The sequence below is a fragment of the Podarcis raffonei genome, chromosome 10 (assembly GCF_027172205.1).
Source record: "Podarcis raffonei isolate rPodRaf1 chromosome 10, rPodRaf1.pri, whole genome shotgun sequence".
In the NCBI taxonomy this organism is placed as follows: Eukaryota; Metazoa; Chordata; class Lepidosauria; order Squamata; family Lacertidae; genus Podarcis; species Podarcis raffonei.
In genome coordinates this window covers 58,647,529-58,667,466 of record NC_070611.1, presented here as the reverse complement: position 1 = coordinate 58,667,466, position 19,938 = coordinate 58,647,529, and the positions used below count along the sequence as shown (strand labels likewise).

The following is a 19,938-nucleotide window of genomic DNA, read 5'->3' as shown; positions in this document are numbered from 1 at the left end:
AATTGATTACCTGGATACCAATCTAACTGTGATGAATAGCACTTGCTTCAAAGTGATGCCGGCACAACTCAGTATGCCTACATTAAAGGGGGATATTTGGCGCTAAGAAAGAAATGGTTTCCTCATGTATCTTCTTTGCTGAAATGCAGGTAGCTATGAGCTGGACCATTTGAAGAAAGATTTTGACTCAGCTATGTAAACAATGTGAAGAGTACAAGTTTCCAGAGGAAGCTAAGATGTCTGGACCTGAAACATAGACCAACTGGACTCAATCTGCAAGTGGAATTTGTTTAAAATCTGTTCCTCTTCGGCCTCCACCTCAAATTCCTTACTGATTCTTCCCTTGTAAAGAAGTGGGATGTAAAGGGAATCAACGGGCTAATTCCTATGTGGTTAATTAGCCAAGCCTCCTCTCACCCTTGCTTGGCACTGGATGGAGTGGCTGATGATTGAGGTCTACTACATGTTGAACGGGTAAACAACGTGGCAGGGCTGCCAAAGGGAGGCAGATAAGGAGAGACCAAGTGGAGAAAGAGACAGATGGAAGGAAAGGGCAGGCTAAGATAACCGTCAAAGACAAACAAACAACAGGCAATAAAGCTAAAAGTTTGGGGCCCTAAAAAATTCAAGAGTGCAGTGGAGCGGCGATGGGGTCAGGACTGTGTCGAAAACTGAAGCAAATTCAGTTCCATTCCCACCCCCTTATGGCTCTTCCTGAGAACTGAAGTGGGGCAGAATTCGTTCTCCATCACTTGAGTTGCAGACACCAAGAAAGGGGGAAAGAAAGTGCTCAGATGCTCCCTAGCGATCAAGGGTGCCCCATGCAGTAAGACCTGGTCTCCAATCCAGGAAGAACAGAGGGGGGGGGCAAATTCACTTGTGTAGAGACAATTAAACAGAACACAGCTAGAATCTTTAAAAAACAGAAGCAGCAACATTAATAGCAAAAATGGCACAGGCAGTTAGTCACTCATCACTAGTGATGTTAATGGGCTAGGTGGAGCGACAGCCTGACAAGTCCGTATCTTCATGTGTCATTTGTGCAACTGCATTCCACATATCATTCATTATTGCAATTAACGCACTAGCTAGGGTGGGGGTGAAAGAATGCTATCAGCCTGAGAAGTTTGCTCCAAGAAGGTTTTAAACTGAGAAGCAGATTTTATATGTTTTCTTTAAAATGTATTTTTAAAAATAAAATATTACACATGTTCTCAGCCAAATAACTGCACTCAGAAAATGGTTTCCTTGCATCAGGAAAACATGAATCAGAAGATGAAATTGGATACATGAGCCCTGAAGATACACATACACAGCCTTCATTCAACAGACCTGGCCCCTCTATTCTCTGAGTTAATTTGTGTCACATTTCCAACTCATAAGAGTTTGTGCCCTGTGTTCAGGTCTCCTGATCCAACTGCAGTTATTCACATGTTGGCAATTGCATCTCACAACAGAAATTCCCCTTACCCCAGGAGAAGGAATATAGTTCAGTGGGAGAGCATCTCCTTTACATGCAAAATGTTCCAGGTTCCAACCCCAGCAACACCAGGTACAGGTATGAAAGACCCTTGCCTGAAACCCTGGAGAGCCGCTGCCAGTCGGTGAAGACAATACTGGGCTAGATGGAGCCATGGTCTGACTTAATGTATAGCAGCTTCCTATGTTCCTAACAGGTGGCACCTTACCATCTCCATGCCAGGAGAAAAGCTTCATCTGTTGAACTTCTGTTGCCTGCCATGCAGCTGTTAAAGCAGAGAAGGTCTCTCTCACACAAAAAGGGGACAACCCTAGCTGTAGAATTCTCAGTGTCCAAGGAACACATATTTTTTTTTCGATTTTTTGCACATTTTTCTAGGTCCTTTTAGAGGAGTGGGACATAAATATTTGCCACTTCTTACGAATTATTATTAATGATATGCATGCATGACAGGTAGGAATGGTTCCACGATCACTGGAAAAGGCAGTGTAATAAGTAGCATTCAGGTGCTTGAACCGTGTGCTTTTGGTTTGTTTACTTACATTTATTATTAGGTTCAGATAAACTGTTGGGTCTTATAAACTGGTCTCATTGTTAAGAATGCAACACACTGGTTACAATCTAAACTTGCCTCTTCCCCAAAGAGAAAGTGCTAAAAAAGGATCTTACTCTGCGGCCGGCCTCGTTGTTCTGTAGGTTCATGAGTGTGCGGGCCTGCTCCTCGGATCCCTTGGCATAGTTCCTCTCCCTCTCCCTGGCATCCACAAATTCCTTGGCGAAACGGTAGCCATATTCCACATTGTCCCCGCATCCGCCCCAAAGCCAGTCTCGGGGCAGGTCCTTCGGCCGGGCTGTCCGGCTGCAACCGCAGGTGGAAAGCTCCCCTTCACGGCAGGCACGGCTGATGGCATTCACCACCCCTGCAGCGCTAACAGCGTAAGTGAATGCAGTCTCTCGGCTACCTGGCGTAGAAAATGGGAAGGTTACAAAAATACATAAATCTCAGTTAATAGAGGCACTGAGGGTCTAGGGATTTATACTGCAACGCAAGCTTCTGCAGTTCTGTATTGCTCACACATTTCATTGTCCAGGCCATCATCCCTCCATGGGAGTAAGTTCAGTGTGGGAATCGCCTACAACAGTTATTAGTTCCAACCCCTTCAGTGCATCTGCAATCATACACAATTACCTGGGAGTACGTCCCACTGTATGTACCGTATGTAGTAGGGCTTACTTTTTTATTTTATTTATATACTACCCTATACCCGTAGGTGTTCTGAGAAAACATATGTAAGTTCAGTTTTGTACCAACTGAAGATGAGACTATTCTTTGAAGGAAAATCCCCCCAACTGCTAGGTAAAATAACTCAATTTGGGTTCTGTTGACTATTTGCATAGCACACCACCCAAAATTAATTTCTACCTTAGCTGATATAAGGACTGTCAAGTTTCTTTTGGGGCACCTCTGGACCAGTGCCTTTTTCTGTTTTGCAGGTGTATTCTGTAATATGCCATTGATAAAATAACAGTAAATTGGTGGTGGATTTATACTGGACTGTCTACAAGTTATTCCACTTTATTAGTTGTTCTGCAATGCTTCTCCAACGTTACCACATGATTGCCGTCTGAAGGGGCACTCTCTTGTACTAAAACACAACCACAACAAAACCCTGGAACATTTGTGGTATGAGAAGTTACAGGATTTCAGCAAGAAGCTATGCACCAACTGGAAATGAAGCTGTATGTCTGCCACAAAGCTTTTGCAGTATTGAAAATAGGGTTGTGTATAACTGCCCTGATACCATCCTGAGCATAAATAATCATGAATGAGCAATAAAAAGGATGTCTGGAGGGCCCCTTGATTCGTTTTCCACTGTGAGAAGAGTGTTGGGATTAGATGTCTTTGCCCCGATTCAGCAGCCTCTTCTTATGCTCTTCTACCAGTTGCTGGGAATCACAAATTAGAGTGTTGCTGCACTCAAGTCCTGCTTGTGGGCTTCCCACACACACTTGTCTAGCCACAGTAAGAACAGGATGCTTGACTAGATAGGCTTTTGCTCTGATCTGGCAGGGCTCTTGTTATGTTCTCACTGAGTCCTCTCCCCTCTTTCCAGACAATTCCACAGACAACCTTTATAGATAATGATAAGTCCCACCCTCCATCTTACTCTAAGACCAGAAGGTTGGCCAGGCTCCTTTGGGGCTAAACCACATGAACTTACAACAATAGAACCATTTGCTTACGTGCATCTGTGAAAATCACACAGAAAGTAAGCGGGAAGGGATTCGGTCCAGCTTAGTATATATTTTGTCCAGATCCTTCCTCCAGTACGATCTTACAGTACTCTCATCCCTCTCCCTGTGAGTTAGGTTAGACTGAAATATAGGCCAAACTTCATAGCTCAAGGGGTGGGGGATTGAGCCTGGGTCTGTCTCTGAATCCACCACTCTAGCCACACTGAAGTCTCCCCCACACCAACCCATATATTTACATCCCCCTAGTCCCTCTCCCCAGGCTTTTTTTCTGCCCCCTGGGGGTTCTGAAACTAGTGGTGAAAAATGAACCAAGCTTGTATGCCACAGGAGAGGGTAACAACCAGCTCCCACCCTCATGCAACACTTGCTCCTTCAATCTGGTCTCTCTCTCTCTCTCTCTCTCTCTCTCTCTCTCTCTCTCACACACACACACACACACACACACACACACACAGCCCATTGTCCATGTGATTTGTGGCAGATCTGGGTTTAAACACACATCTGACACCCAGATCTGACCCCGCCATGCCCATTTTCGCCCCAAATCCTAACTTCCCCGTCTCCTGCCAGTTCCAACAGGAAACCAGTTGGCAAATATCCCACAATAATAGTATTACTCAATATTGACACTAGCATTCAGATCCAAAGTTATGTGTTTGTGCACAGAGCTCCGTATGAGCAGGAGCTGCTCTGGATGAATGTTAGGGAAAGTTTTGTGTGTGAATCACTATCTGTGTACGGGAGCAATCTCAGCTTGTGCATAATTCTGTATGTGTACTGGAGCCCAAGAATGCACCCTAGAATGCACCATATTGGGATTTTGCTGTTGCTATGGACAGAACAACCACTGTAGCTGTGTGTTGTTGTTTGAATTTGCTGATCTTAAAAGGAGTGAGAATGTGTCACTCCTCCCCTCTGATATGCCTTATGATTACTCAAGGTTTTGGTATCTTTGGGTAGAAATGACAGCAGGGAGACAGATGGTTTATGATTCCTTTACTTCATCAGACATCCTCTCATCCTTGTTCCTTTGAGTTGACTTCCCTTGGGACCTCTTATTGACTCCGTGCTTTGGATACAACAAAGGACAGGCTGGGCTCCATATAAGCCAGGGTGTGTATGGATCTGCTCAGTTATTGGCACTACACAGCCCTGGTTGAAAGAGACCTCCTGCAGTGGCTGAATCACGCTAAATTGTAAGTATTCACGTCACATTTTTACTGTGGCTCCTACCATTCTGCTTCATTCTCAGCCGCCTCAAGAAGGCAAAGGGAAGAAATATGTCCTGCGGGATATTTGGAAGTAAAATAAACACTGAAATTGTTCAGGGATTTGAAAGAGTTCCTATCACGGCTATTAGCCACAAAGAGGCAGTGTGTTCGTAACTACCAGATTCTCAGGAATAACCAAGAGGGAAGTGCTGTTGCCTTCATATCCTACTTTGTCAGCTCCCCAGAATGCTACTGCTGGAAAGAAAAGTGCTGAACAGAAAATGTCAGGCTTTGGGTCAGATACAGCAGGGCTCTCCTTACTGTTTTAAGTTCTTTGAGCAGCTAAGCAAGGTGCAACATTCAAGCGGAGTATATGTCACAGGTGGGCAACCCGCAATCCTTCGGTTAATTGCGGCCCTCGACTTAATTTCAAAACTCCGCTGTAGGAGATCAGTTCAGACCTTTGGGTCTGGCAAGAATTCCCCAGTAGCCTGCTGGGTGAGGAAGAAAAGAGTGGGGAAAGTGGGTAGCAGAGAGTGAGAAAATAGAGGGCAGAAAGTGTTTCCCAACTCATTTTTTACTCAGTACCCAACCACTGCTGGTTTCAGTCCAGTTCACAAATGGCAATGCGGCTCAGGCCCCTGACAAATTAACTCCTAAGGCAGAGCTTTTCAAACTGTGTGTTGTGACATGTTAATGTATCGGCTGCAGCATGTAGGTGTGTCACACAAATGCTCCCCACACTCCTCCCAGGGCTGGAAAGGGATTAATCTAACCTCCGCTTTCCTAGTAAAACTGAATTACTGTGTCGCGAAATGATGCATGTCTAAAAAGTGTGTCAACAACATGCAGAGCTTAGAAAGTTCTGACCTAAGGAATGTGGCCCTCAACAACAACTAAAAAAGGTTCCCCACTCCTGGTGCATGTAATCACGTGGAAGCTCTTAAAGAAGAATTTTCACCACAGAGAATTATGCACCTTAGTTCACGCACCATCTCTAGAGGAGGCATGCAAAAGAATGTGCTCCTCTGGAAGTGTCTTCTTCAGATGTGCTTTTCCCAAGAACTCCCTTCTGAGTGAGACATCGAAGGTGGCAATGGGCCTTTTCCCTGATGCCACTCCAGCTAAGTACAGTGGTACCTCGGGTTACATATGCTTCAGGTTACATACGCTTCAGGTTACAGACTCCGCTAACCCAGAAATAGTACCTCGGGTTAAGAACTTTGCTTCAGGATGAGAACAGAAATCGTGCTCCGGCGGCGCAGCAGCAGCAGGAGGCCCCATTAGCTAAAGTGGTGCTTCAGGTTAAGAACAGTTTCAGGTTAAGAACGGACCTCCGGAACGAATTAAGTACTTAACCCGAGGTACCACTGTAATGCCCTCCTCAAGGAAGCTCACCAGGCACTGGCGCTGGTGATATTTTGGCACCAGCCAAATACCTTTTCATTTTCATCAGGTCTTTTAATCAGTCCTAACTTTAAGCTGGTCTTATCCTCCATGACTGTTTTTTATGCTGTATTTATACTTCTTTGCTTTCAACCGTTATTGAATTATTAATTGTTTTACTTCTTGGCCTGAGCCACCCTGAGAACTTGTTGTAGGACATCGTATAAGTACTGTATGTAAATACATATATACTCACACACACAGGGGTTTTGCAAGATTCTATTGTGATACAAGAATGGCTTGCAAAACCCATGTGCATGCATTAATTTACATAAGGCTTATATGGACAGTACCAGCCACACACACACCTTCATTTTGCTGGAAAAATCCCCAGTCTGCTATGCGGATTCCTAGGTAATCAGCATTGGCTGCTATGCACATATATCCCATGTAGCTTACAGGAAGTATATGAATTGTTTCAGCCAGTCAGAGTTTCTGCTGATCAAATTGCATTATTGTATTTTTTATGATTAAATAATGAGGAACTTTTTATTGTAAACCAGCTGGGACATTTCAAGAGAAAATCAGTATATAAATATTTTTAATTAATAAAACTAATCAATAATCTTATGTATAATTTATTGTAAACGTGTTTCATTGTTGTTTGTTTATTATTACACTTTTGTATCCCACCTTTCCCTCAAAGAGCTCAAGGTAACCATGTTGCCTCTCCCTCCCCATATCTCCATTTCATCCACAACACTGAGAGGTAAGGTTAGGCTAAGAGGCAGTGAATGGCCTAAGCTCACCTAGCCAGCTTCACAGCTGAACATCTGAACCCTGGTCTCCCAAGTTCTAGTTGAACATGCTAACTACTGCACGAGATTGTCTCTCAACACTATCAACTCTCTAGTTCAGTATTGTCTTCACTGACTGAGAGCTGCTCTCCGGGGCCACAGACAGGGGATATTTCAGGTGCCAGGGATTGAACCTGGAACCTTCTGCATGTGAAGCAGATGTTGTACCACTGAGCTATGGAAACTTAAAGGAAAACATTGTGTAACCTAATGTTATTTGAATAACTGACAATATAGATGACCTCTGATGCCCATTTGGTCCCTGTTGCCTCACTCTTAAGTTATCCCCAAGCAAATGCACTTAGGATCATACGCTTAGATCTACTTATCTCCAATGGGATTAGAGACAAGAGACTCTGAAAACATCTTAGGTATGCTGTAATCACAGAACTCAGTGGGGACTTGCTTCAGAGTAAACATTTATAACATTCACTTGTAAATGTCCCTGTGGGGAATAGAAAGTACAGCAAGAAGTTTCACTGTAATCTGTGGCCTAGCCATTGTAGATTTTGAATTTAAATTACAGATGCTAAGAGGACTGAAAAACAGATACATACACACACACTCATTAAATATTATTTTAATCAAAAAGTGTGTGTGTGTAGGTTATAATATTGTTGCATTGTTTTATGGGGTTGGCTACATTTTTGTTGTGAATTTAATCCACTTTCAGCTCATTGTCTGGAAGGGAATGTGGATGTAAGTGATTAACTGCTCACATCTACACAGAGCAGAAGTGATTCCCTTTGAGCTTAATAGGGCTTATTCCCTGCTATAGGATTTCAGTCTAATTATTAATTATTGGGGAACAATGAAAGATATTGTAAGATAACTGGCATTTTCCTAAAATATCCTCAAAATTAAAACATGGCCCATTATTGCTGATGTTTAATTAACCAATGAGAGCCATCCAATCAAATGTAGGTATCCTAAACCAGGAAACTGATTACAAAGAGGAGGTTTATCAGTGAGAAATACTCTAAAGGCTACAGCCACCTTTTCTCAAAACATACTTCAATTCCGCTGAATGTTAAGGAAAATTTCTGAAGGAATATATTGCTGCCTTGCAAGGGGCCTTTTCCAGCTCTGGGAAAACCCTGAGAAAAGGAGGCTGTAGTTTTTAACACCTTTCCTTTATTATCCTCACAGTGGACACATCAAACCTGAGCCCGGATTTCCCCATTTCTTGCCAGCGGAGGGTTGCATTTCAAAAGGGTTTGGAACAATGTCTCCACCTCACACCTCAGTTCAAGTATTGAAATGGCCTGTCAATGAACCTCTTTACTGCAGGGCAGATGGCACCCTGGAGATGCCCCATATTCTCATGGTGGGCAGGTTCCAGGATTCCACTGATGGAGAAAGAAAGCAAAGTGATTCCTCAGCCTCCCCTCCTTCCTTGCCCCATGAAGCAAAAGGACTGCATGTCATATTTTGGAGATGAGAGAAGGCAAGTAGGGCACAAGTTGTCTGTGGGTTTTGTAAGACAATGAAGTGGAATTTCCAAATAAGGCTTCCCTATCTGAGTAATCCGACAAAAGAGAGAGAAAACTAAAGGAAGGGAGATCAGTGGGTTGCAGACTTCACTTGCATTATTTGTTTATAAAAGCTTTTTCTATACTGCCATATTATAAGATATCAGGTTGGTGTACAACATAAAAACTTAAAAGACCATTTTAAAACATGCAGATAATCATTAAGGTGACTGGCTGATCAAAAATAAAACGTAAACAGCTGCAAATACCTCTATGCTTAAACAGCGTCTTTGAGAGACGCCAGAAAGTCAAAAACAAGGAAGATGCCAGCCAAATCTCTGCTGCAAGAGTATTCCACAGCATGGGACCCAAACACTGCTGTTCTGCAGGAACCTCCAACCTGCTTCTCCTCCCCAAGTTCCAGATGTGTGTTGACCCTCCAAACAGGTGGATAACTGAATAACATACCCAGGGAAGTTCTAGAACCCCTCCCAATAGTGTAGATACAGCCAGAGCTTAATCATGGAACCAGTTTCAATGATAACGATAAGCACATCCAGTAACAGTGACTCTGAGCAATGTACAGAGTGCATTTCCCCAACACATTTAGAATGAGAGGTCAGTTGTTTGACTGCAGAGCTTATGTGTTCTGGACACTTTTGAGTGCATCTGATTTTTAATACTGTGACCAGTAAGACAGCAAGTGACGCATAGGTCCACTTTCCACAAGGCCATTTCCAAAACAGTGCCTATACTGCACATCTGTGCAGTACATAAAGGACATGTATCACACAATTGGAAGCCCTGACTGGCAGTGGGTTCCTTTCTTGTGGGACTGATTTCTAGCATGTCACTCTTTAAGCTTCACATAACTTTTCATCAGGCAGAATGCAAAGGTAGCTGCTCTGTGTAGTTAGAGGAAACAAGGGAGGTTTTCCAATGCAAATGTTTTAGTCATTTCAGACAATACCATCTCTAATCAGAAAACGTTTTAACACTTCTAGTACATGAGACATTGACCAGCAGGGTGTTAGAGACAAGTTTCAATGACTCACAGTTTCGGTTCAGTCCATTTGTCCTTTGTATTCAAAAAGGTAGTGAGCTGTAACTCAAGGTATATCTTTGATCAATGCTTTAGGGCAGGCTTCCTCAACCTCAGCCCTCCAGATGTTTTTGGCCTACAACTCCCATGATCCCTAGCTAGCAGGACCAGTGGTCAGGGATGGTGGAAATTGTAGTCTCAAAACATCTGGAGGGCCGAGGTTGAGGAAGCCCGTTTTAGGGCTTTCTTTAATAGTGAAGCCTGAGGCAAGAGATCTGTTATGCTTAGATACTTTGAAAGAGGGAGGGGAAGACTTTAAATCGGGCACAGCAGAATTAAGGATTGATTGGTCTTTGCAAGTACTGTATCTATCACTAAATCTTTGCTACTCCTCAAACACTTGATCAAGCACTATATGAAATCACACCCTTTTCTTCCATGCAGGTTTCCCTGGCTCTACAAACCACCCACAACCATTTCCCCTTGGCATTAATCTTATCTCCTTTCCTTTCTCCAACCAGTGCGACCTGGAAGCTAGCTGGCTCCCCTTTACTTTCCACCTGCTCCCCTGCCTCTCTCATACAATCTGGCTTTCCCATCACTTTTTAACACCATTTGCTCCATTCTGCATGTGATACTCATGCCACCTACAACCCATCTCTCTTCTCGTTGGTGCACCATGCTTGCACCCGTGTGCAAATCGCCTTCCTACTTCCATATTCTCAGGTAATGATATCCTCAAAATAGCTCTAGTCTTAATGGTGGACCCCAATCACTTCTACTGCTTTACCCAGCCTCTTAATGCAATGATGGGGAGTCTGTGACCCTCCAGTTGTTGTCAGACTACAACTCCCCATCATCCTTTTTTTTAAAAAAAGTTTTTATTTATTTTCATGGTACAGAAGATAAATTTTGAGAAAACAATTATTGTAGCAGTAAACAACAAATAACTTGTCCTGATGAAATGACAGACTTTTATCATGCCGTGTGTTACAAGTTTCATTTGGTTACTCTAAAAGATCATGCCACATTTTCCCATGAGTACTAGGTGGATTCCTGAACTCCCCATCATCCTTGAACACTGGACTGTGCTGGCTGATGGGGACTGGAGTCCAGCAACCTATGAAGGATTGCAGGTTTCCCATCCATCACTCTTGTTCTAGATACCTCTGCTCTTGGGAGCCCCATTTTCCCCAGGTGTTGCTCTTTACGCCTCCTAGTCCACACCTTCTCACCTCCATCACACCTTCCATGATCCTTAGAACCACCACCCCACCCTTTCCATCCTGGACCCTCACTTACCTATGCTCATGACCCTGCCGAACACAGACGTGTTGTCCACTGTGCTGCAATTCCACCGTCTCTGCCGGAACTGGTACTGGCACTCCTTGATGGCGTTCTTGGCCCCCTCACCAATGTACACCATGTGCTCTTGGTAAAGTTGGCAAAGCTTCCTCTGCCCCGGGGAAAGCCCTGGCAGCTGGCTGCACACAGGCTGGGCGCCAATGATGTACATCTCAGGTCTCTGGATTGGGTTCATAGCCAATGACCTGGAATGAGAAACCAACACCATGATGAATCAATCAATCCAATCTCAGGCCAACTCTCTGTCTCTCTCTGTCCTGTCTGTCTCTTGCAGCCACAGTTTGGCTTTTGAGGCTTTGTCTTTCCAACAGAATGTGGACAGGGCTGGAAGGGGGAGACCCTGCTTGGGGAACTCACAAAGAAACCTCTTAAGAGCCAAGTGGCAGAGACTTCCCTAATTGGGGAAGAGGATTCAAAGTAGCTAACTAGCCCCCCCCCCTTTATAAGGCATCAGCCTCCTACATCGGATGCATAAACTAACACAGCCACACTTCTGGAATTAATTAAATGGGAGAACCAACAGTTTCCTACAACTGATCAGGAACCGACAGCACACACACACACCCCACCAAACACCAGTTTAGGGTCTCTCATCAGGAAATGCCTGCCTTGCTCCGAGCTTTGGAAAAAAAACAGTCTCCATGTGGACTTTTGGTTTAATAACGGAAGAGTGCCAGGCGCTGCCCAGAAAGTGACAGAAAGTCACAACATAGACCCTGCCGCCCTTTCAAGCGAGTTATCCACAAATGCTGGCAATTTTTAAGTCCTTGGAAGTAAAAACTCCTACTGGTTACAACGGAACTAACTTCCAGGAGATGCGCTCGGAACTGAGGGTGTCACTTAGTCCGGGCAGGACAACGATGGACGCAAAGGAGAAAACGAAAAAGCCAAGAGAGGGAAGCGTAGCTAGTTAGTCGCATCTGTTGAGAGGGGAAAATGTGCTTTTTCAGTCCGTTCCCCTTACTTATCAGAAGTACTTTCAAAGGGGCTTTTTCGAAAAAGAGATTTTTGCTGCAGAAAAGACAAGGCGCCAGCAACACACACTGCTCCCAACGCGCGCACTGGGTGTCTTCCGAGTGGCGAACTGAAGAGTCTGCAAAAGATGCTGTTAAAAGCAGGAACGGGAGGGGCAGTTAAACGACTTCCCCAAAATCCCAAGTCCCCAACACAGCCTCTAAGGCCAGGAGGAAACTCCACGTGCGTTATCCGTCCCCGGGGATTGAGTGCGGAGGTGCTGGTGATGTTGGAGAGAGAAGGCGTCCCTTTTCGTGCCCGGATTCTTCCCTCACCATTCCTCGGGGGCCCCTCCAAAAAATACGCAAACACAGGACAAAGGGGAGAAAAAGTAAGTCGGGCATCGCCCGTTGGGTCTCACTCACCACCAGGAGCTGGCCTCGACCAGAAGCTGCGTGCAGCCGCAGAGGAGAGTCAGGCTGAGGATCAGCCGCGTCCCGGGCATGGTGCGCTTCCCGCGACTCCCGCGTCTTTGCCCGGCTAGGCTGAGACACATCAGGGCTCCCTGCAAGACAAGGAAGGGAAGGGAATGAAAAGGAGGGGAGTCAGCCCGAGAGAGGAGGAGGGAGGGAGGGGGCGCAGCAGCTCCGGCGAGGTGGGAGGGAAGGAGGGATCTCCGCAGCAGCAGCAGGGAGGCTGGCCGCTCGCTTGCTCTCCGCCGCCCCCTCTCCCCAGCCACCGCGCAGGGCGTCTCTGGAGACCTGCTGGGCTTGGAGACGCGCCGGAGATCTTCTCCCAGGCCGCCCACCCTTCTGCATCTCCACCCACCCACGGAGATGGGAGAGGTCGGTGGGTGGCACGAACCGTGGCAGTATATTCCACTTACAGACTGCACATGCTCAGAGGCATTCACTTCTTGGCTAGGAGGACTAGAGAGAGACACAAAGCAAGTGAGGGAATTCCTCTGGAGGGCTGGCGGGATGATTCATAAAGCAGGGCATGCATCAAAGGGCAGGGCGGGGAGGGGAAGTAGCGACAAAAAAGGAGAGGTCTGGTACTAGTTAAAAATGAGCAAAGTGTGAAAAGGTGGGGAGGTTAACGGGGGCCCTTCAAATCAAGGCATACTTTCCGGCTGGTCTTGCAGCAAGCTTTCAAGTTACACAACATCCCTTTTTGGACGCAGGTGCTGAAATGTTAGCTGTGCCAGCTTTTGACTTACACATAATTCTTCCTCCTTAACTCTGTATTTTCTTGTTCCTTGAGGCTAAAATGGTTAAGAGCACTTAGGGCTGCTCATCCCTCAGGTGGTTAACCCCCCGGAGGGAAGCAGATTTGAGCTAAGTTCCTCTTAGTGAACAGTGCAATGGTTAACACAGTTCCAGAAGATGGAGAAATGGATACGAGGCAGATCTAGTACCACCTGGCATTCTCAAAGCCTTTTATCTTCCTGGAAAGGTCTTCGTCTCCAGCTTACTATTACTAGGCATATCACAGTGGTGAAAGGAGACTCTGGGGGTGAGCCCTGGCTCAGTTTAAATCCTACAAGGGCTGCTGACCAGATTACACAAAAGCAACTCATGCAGTTGCTTGGCATGGCAACATACTTAGACAGTGGCGCACCTGGCTTGACAATATGCAATCTAGAAATTGCACCCAGGCTTCTTTTTGCAGTGGTTGCAAGGGATGCTGAGGTGGAGCCTTGCATTTGTGTGCCAAAGTGCTTTGAGGCATCCCATCTCTTGGATTGTGTGATGCGGATCATTTGGAGCAGGCCTGACCTCCCGCAGAGAAAAAGGGAGGTAAAGGAGGAGGAGGAGAAACAAGAAGAGCAGTACACTAAAATGGGGGGGGGGGAGAGAACAGAGAAACTTCCCCTGCTCCTCTCATGGCTAATCATCAACTCCATCCCAAAACACACACATGGAGAAGGAGGCTGGAATGATATCATCTTTCCAGACCAGATCGCTAGAAAACTTGCTCACTTCCTTTCAAAGAGATCCCATTGGCAAGGCTTAATTTGGGGGCAAAGGATCATCCCTGGAAGATATTTTAACGTCAGCACAATTAATTAGTTCATAATAAAGAGGAGAATGTCTGAACACCTGCAGAGTGTTCTTCCCTTGCTACCATGCACAACCAGATTAGCCAAGGGGGGATGGGTAGGTTCTTCAAGTCAATAGGCAAAACTTCCAGGAAAGTATGAGCCAACTCTTGTTTAAAAATTAACTGGAGGGTGGAGGTGGAGAGGAGATCTCTTTCATGGTCCTCCACCCCACCCCCCTTTCGTTCATACTGGAAGGAACATCCTTTTGTCAAGAAGGCCGCATAAGATTGTGTTACTGCTCCTGTTATCTCTTACCCTTTGTGTCAAGAGTAACACAATTTCTGCATATATTTAAAAACAACAGCACATGCCTTCTGACTATCTTGGCAAATCATCCACTTTGAGAGTTGTGTTTGAAAGTTTTGTAAATCATTTCTGCCCTTTCAGAAGTATCTGAAGATTTGTAAAAACAAAACAAAGGGGCTTAGGTCACCTTAATTATCAACAGATTTATTGTGTCAAGAGTAACACAAATTCTGCAGATAGATAGATAGATAGATAGATAGATGATAGATAGATAGATTATATTTAAAAATGGGCTTTCTGACTATTGTGGAAAATGACTCATTTAGAAAACTGTGTTCAAAGGTTTTGTAAATCATCACATCTCTTCAGAAGTACCTGAAGATTTGTGGCACCTTAAAAATTAACGAATTTATTATAGTGTAAACTTCTGTAGCCTAGAGTTCACTTTAGCATGCATTTGGTGAAGTGGACTCTAGCCCACAAAAGCTTCAGCCACAATAAATTTTTAGTTTTTAAGATGCCACGATACTTCACTATTTTAGCTATTTTAGCATGACTACTCTTATGGAAGCTGCATGGGGGGTGGGGGGAAGCAGGTTTCACAGGATCATTTGTGACATTTTAAGTCAGCTCAAACCCAAATTAGGGCAATCCACTAATTTGGCTGTAACTCATCAAAAGAGCTCAGCTCCACCAGCAGAGACATGGATACGGGGCACTCAATGGCCATGTCACTTTCAACACTGGAATTCATACTTAGTTTAGGGATGGTGCATGACTGTGTCCATACTGAGCTTTGAATGCGAACTCTTTACTGGAGCCTACAGCCCTTTAGTGCTGCTGCCATAGCAGGAAATTTACACAGACCTTTAAAGTGCACCACACCCATTACTCTCCCTGAAATCAGGCATAGAAAACCTGTGGACCACCTAATGTTGTTGGACTACAATTCTCATAATCCCTGACAGTTAGCCATACTGACTGAGGCTGATGGGATTTGCAGTCCAAAACATCTGAAGCGCACCAGGTTGAGCAAGGCTGATCTGAAGGGTCACAGGCTTCCCATCCCTGCCTTGTAAGACAACAGGTGTGCTCACTGGCGCACTTTCTGATTGTGGGAGATAATGCAAGCACACCAATTGCTCAGATTAGTACACTGAACGAGTAGGGAAGAGGGGGCAAACCCTTCTTTTCCTACTCAGATGTGGCTGCAATCCTATGCTTACCTACCACAGAGTAAATCCCACTAAACTCAATGGGACCTAACTTCTGAATGCACTGTGTGAATATTGGAGGAGGAGGGGTTGCAGCCAAATGCATGCAGGGTCAATCCCAGGTATCTCTAGTTATTGGCAGGGTTTGGGAAATGCACTGTCAGAGAGAGAGAGAGAGAGAACTGATAAAACCCGGTTAGATAGTCTGATTAGGAATGAGAGGGCTTCACACATTATAAAGAGGCAGCCGATGAAGACAATGATGGAGTATCGTTGCGGGGTGGGGCTTAACTCAGCCCCAAGGGATGGCTCCAAGGCATTTGGTATTAGCCCATCAGGGGGCGCCCCAGAGGCACTTCTGCTCCCCTTCCAGAGAGCATGGTGGCGGCTCGCTAGCAGGTGTGCAGCTCATGGTCCGGCGAAGGCAGATCAAAGGGAGTGAAACCTCCTTCCTTTGTCATGCAGAGCCTTCCCGGAAATGACCTGGCCTCTATGGCAGGGGACTAACAGCTCCCCCTCAATTCCTCCCGAAAATAAACCTCCTCTTCAAAAGGACTCCCTGTAATAACCCCGCTCACTCACGGTCCTGCCCCTCCTTCCAACCCCTAGGGCAGGAGGTTTGTGTATGTAAGTGAGGGTGGGGGAAAGCAGCCAAGATGGAGCAAGAGATAGGGCTGGCACCAGCAGAGCCTAATGGCTTTATGGAGGGGGAGAGAGCCGGCTCAGGAAACTTCAGGCAAAACTTCAAAGGCTCTCCTCTTGTCCAAACATCAGATCCTCAAACCCACAGGCAAGCCGTGGCTAGAGATTCTGTTGCATCACTTCCTAATACTCCCTTCCAGTCTCTAAAACTGGTACAGATCCTGTGCTTCATTTCTACAATGAGAGGTTTTGGGGCTCAAGTTTGCCTGAGAATCCGGAAGCTGCCCCATCTTACACACATGGGCACAAGTTGTGGTTCTTGGGTGGCATTGCACTTTGCATATGCTCAAAGGCACCCTCATCTTCACAGCTCATCTGCAGCACAGAAAACGGGTGCTGCTGCTGAGTCTTATTGTTGGCTCATAGTTATGAATGATGACTGTGGAATCAAGTGATGACTTACTTTGGGAATGAGCCATCAGATGAAACACCAGTTTGAAAAGGACAATTTGCTGAAACTGATATTTTACAGGTGAGGCACAGTATTTTTTTATTGTTGTTGTTTATGTTCTTGCTTTGGGAATGAGTCTATAGATCAAACATCCATGTGGATTTCAGGGTTCTAGTAAAAAAACAAAGCAGACCCCGAAAGCCTGAACCTCCCCAAGCCTCATGCACAAATTCCAGGGGAAACACAGACATAGAAAAATTTCCCAAAACCTGACACAAGTAAACCTCATTTCAGATTAAACCCCCAAAGGCAACTCTTTCCTTGTTTAAACTGTGAGAATGCTGTGCTGCAAAGACATTGCAGAAGGATATATGACATCTGTCTCGGCTACAACTACCTTGAAGTATAGGTAGATCCAATTCCACGCTGCTTGAATAGAGGACACCTTGAAATAAAAGACTGTCTTCTGTAAAGTAGGACCCATGGCCACCCTAGTCCTTCATTTCTGAAAAGAGAGGCTGAAGATGATGCCTACAAGTCATACAAATCACATTGTCTGACCAAGGGCAAATAAGGGCCACAGCTCTCCAGTATTACTAGCAATCACAGGAGATGAATTTTATTTGTTTATTTCAGTTATATCCCACCTTTCTTCCAAGGAGCTCGAGGTCCTCCCCTCCTCCTTTAATCCTCACAACAACCCTGTTGAGGTAGGTTAAGCTGAGAGGCAGCGACTGGCCAAGGTCACCCAATGCGCTTCAGTTTGCCGAGGATTCTGACCACTAATTCTAACACCACACTGCTCTTAATTTTAATCAGGACCACAGTGCTTGAGGAATTTTTGCAACCTTTTCACTGTGTCCTTTTCCTCTTTAAAGCTCATGAAGCCGCTATTTTCCCTGCAGGGCAACACACACACATATCGTATTGAGACCTGTATATTTCGCTCCATGGAGCAAGTCATAGCTGTGGGAAAGGGATTCCAATCGGGAAACAACACTAAGTGGAAAGGGTTAATTTCCCCTTTCCCCAGCACAGCAGTGCAGATCTAAATTGCATGCAAGCACACTGGCACATACACACACGTGAGGCTGCTATTAGGTTTTTAAGTGTAGTTTGACCTTGGTGTTTAGGAGCAGTCTTTTGGTTCCCAGGAATGAGATCAGTGGTTCCTCCTGTTCATCTTAAATAGCATCCCTGCTCCATCATGCTGATTATAGGCTGGGTCATCATCACACATACATACATACATACATACATACATATATACGGTCTCTACACACCAGGTTCCTCCAGAAAGATGTCACAGATGTAGCTCAGCCCTGGGGCCAAAGTTCTGTTGCAATAATTTGGGTCCCAAAACGTTCCCTTCTTTCTCCCCCAACCAGCTTCCCTCTCCAGGATTCTTGGTCTGCAACCGATCGGTTTACGATCCAAGGTATGCAAGCAACTACGTTTCATAGATATCCTCGTAAACACCAGCAGCGATCATCAATCACCAAAGCTCAAGAGTTCAGGGGCCGCTGAAGCATTTTTATTTTCAGATTCCTATAAGCTGCTACAGCAAAGCTGCTGTGTTTGTTTGCACCAAAGATGTGCTTGCTGCACTGCCTTATATGTGATGTACCTGCTGTTCCTGATGGCCTGTTACACCTGGCAGGCAGATGTGAGACCTGCCAGCCCCAGAATGAGCCTTGGGACAAAAAATACCTTGTATGATTGGCTCTCCGAAGGAAAGGAAAGCACACTATCTAGGCACAGCAGGATCTGCATCTGACAAAAACAGGGCTACATTATCCCCATCTTATATACCGTACCTCTTCCAGCTCTCCAACCTTGTTTGTTACATATGTGTGCTGGAGGAGGGGAACGGTGTATTTCTGTTAAGATTTCTTCTTTTCTTAAAAAGAAGTGATGGGTAGAATGGAAAATTCTGCCTGCCTGTCTAGAGAGGAAGGAAGTTGCGTGCGGATGGATGGTTTTTCCATAATAAATGCCGAATCGGCACAGAGATGGGGCAACGTCACTGAAAAGCATTGCCAGCCGGTCCCAGGTATAGGAATCTACATGCATGTGTACATTCAGAGGCACATTGGGTTAGAATCTGGTTTCTGGATGCTGGACACAAGGGAGCCTTCTTGGACCACAAGAAAGAGTTTGGGAGATCTGCAAAACTGTAAACATCTTGTTCAGGAGCAGGGACCCTTCAACACTGAGGACTTTGAGCCTAAATGATGTACATTGAGCTCCAGTTCATGGTTTGAAAGGGGAAACTATACTGGGAAAATAATGAGGTGCTGAGCACAAGTTCCTTACGAGACATTTAAAGAGCCCTTGATATGGGGCTACAATCCTTGCAGCAATCCTATGCACATTTTCTTTTGTGCCTGCCTCAATGGAGTCAGCAAGACATATAGCTGAATAAATATGTAAATAGTCAGGTTACAGTTCTGTCAATAGTAAGTGACATTGTTTAGCTGTTCTTTCCCTGCAGGTGATGACTTAACCTTGCCTTGCTTCACCTTATAACAATCCTGGCAAATATTGATGGCACTTATTCAAGGGTTCCAGTCTAAATAAAGGCCTTGGTTCTACACATAGAACAACCTCTTGGAGGTCATAATGTCACCCAGAACTCCTGTCCCAGCCTTGAGCCTGCCACCTGCCACAAACAAAGAAGCCTCCATTCATCCTCTTATAACCTTAAAGCAGGCTTCCTCAACCTCAGCCCTCCAGATGTTTTGGCCTATAACTCCCATGATCCCTAGCTAGCAGGACCAGTGGTCAGGGATGGGAATTGTAGTCTCAAAACATCTGGAGGGCCGAGGTTGAGGAAGCCTGCCTTAAAGAGACCTATCAATAAATTACGTAGTTCAGAAGTAGAACATGCTGCCTTCAAATGTTGTGGACCATAACTTCCATCACACCCAGCCAGCATGGCCAATGGCCAAGGTATATGGGAGTTGTAGACAGGGAGTCCACATTGACTACCCCTGTCTTAGAATGCCCTCTCTTGTGTAGGTTTCCTCAGAAGAAAGTCTTGTGTCCAATGGTGCTTACTTCCAAAGTAGCCTTACAGCCTGAACCTTTGGATCTTCACTGACTTCATTAACTGGAGTTTGCTTCAGGACAAGCATGCATAGGATTGAATCTCTCCAAAGACTCCAGTATAACTAACTTCTTTGGAATGAACTAGATGTCATGTTAGTCACATTTTGTTTAATTTTGTGACTCAGAGTATTCTTTTAACTTGGAATA

At 45.2% G+C, this 19,938-nt stretch overlaps 1 protein-coding gene across 3 annotated transcripts in view; it reads right to left on the bottom strand.

Annotated features, from left to right (window-relative positions):
* WNT5B (Wnt family member 5B) overlaps nt 1–19,938 on the bottom strand; it is a 125,374-nt gene that overhangs the window by 5,550 nt on the left and 99,886 nt on the right. For 2 of the 3 annotated variants that reach the window (XM_053406540.1, XM_053406538.1), the window contains exons 2-4: nt 12,449–12,588; nt 11,007–11,254; nt 2,150–2,442 (exon numbers count right to left, since the gene is read on the bottom strand). In XM_053406540.1, coding sequence (XP_053262515.1) covers nt 2,150–2,442; nt 11,007–11,254; nt 12,449–12,579 — 672 coding nt within the window. In that variant the 5' untranslated portion in view covers nt 12,580–12,588. Of the gene's footprint in view, nt 1–2,149; nt 2,443–11,006; nt 11,255–12,448; nt 12,589–12,909; nt 13,015–19,938 lie in introns of those variants that run through there. The other variant, XM_053406541.1, reaches the window with a different exon arrangement.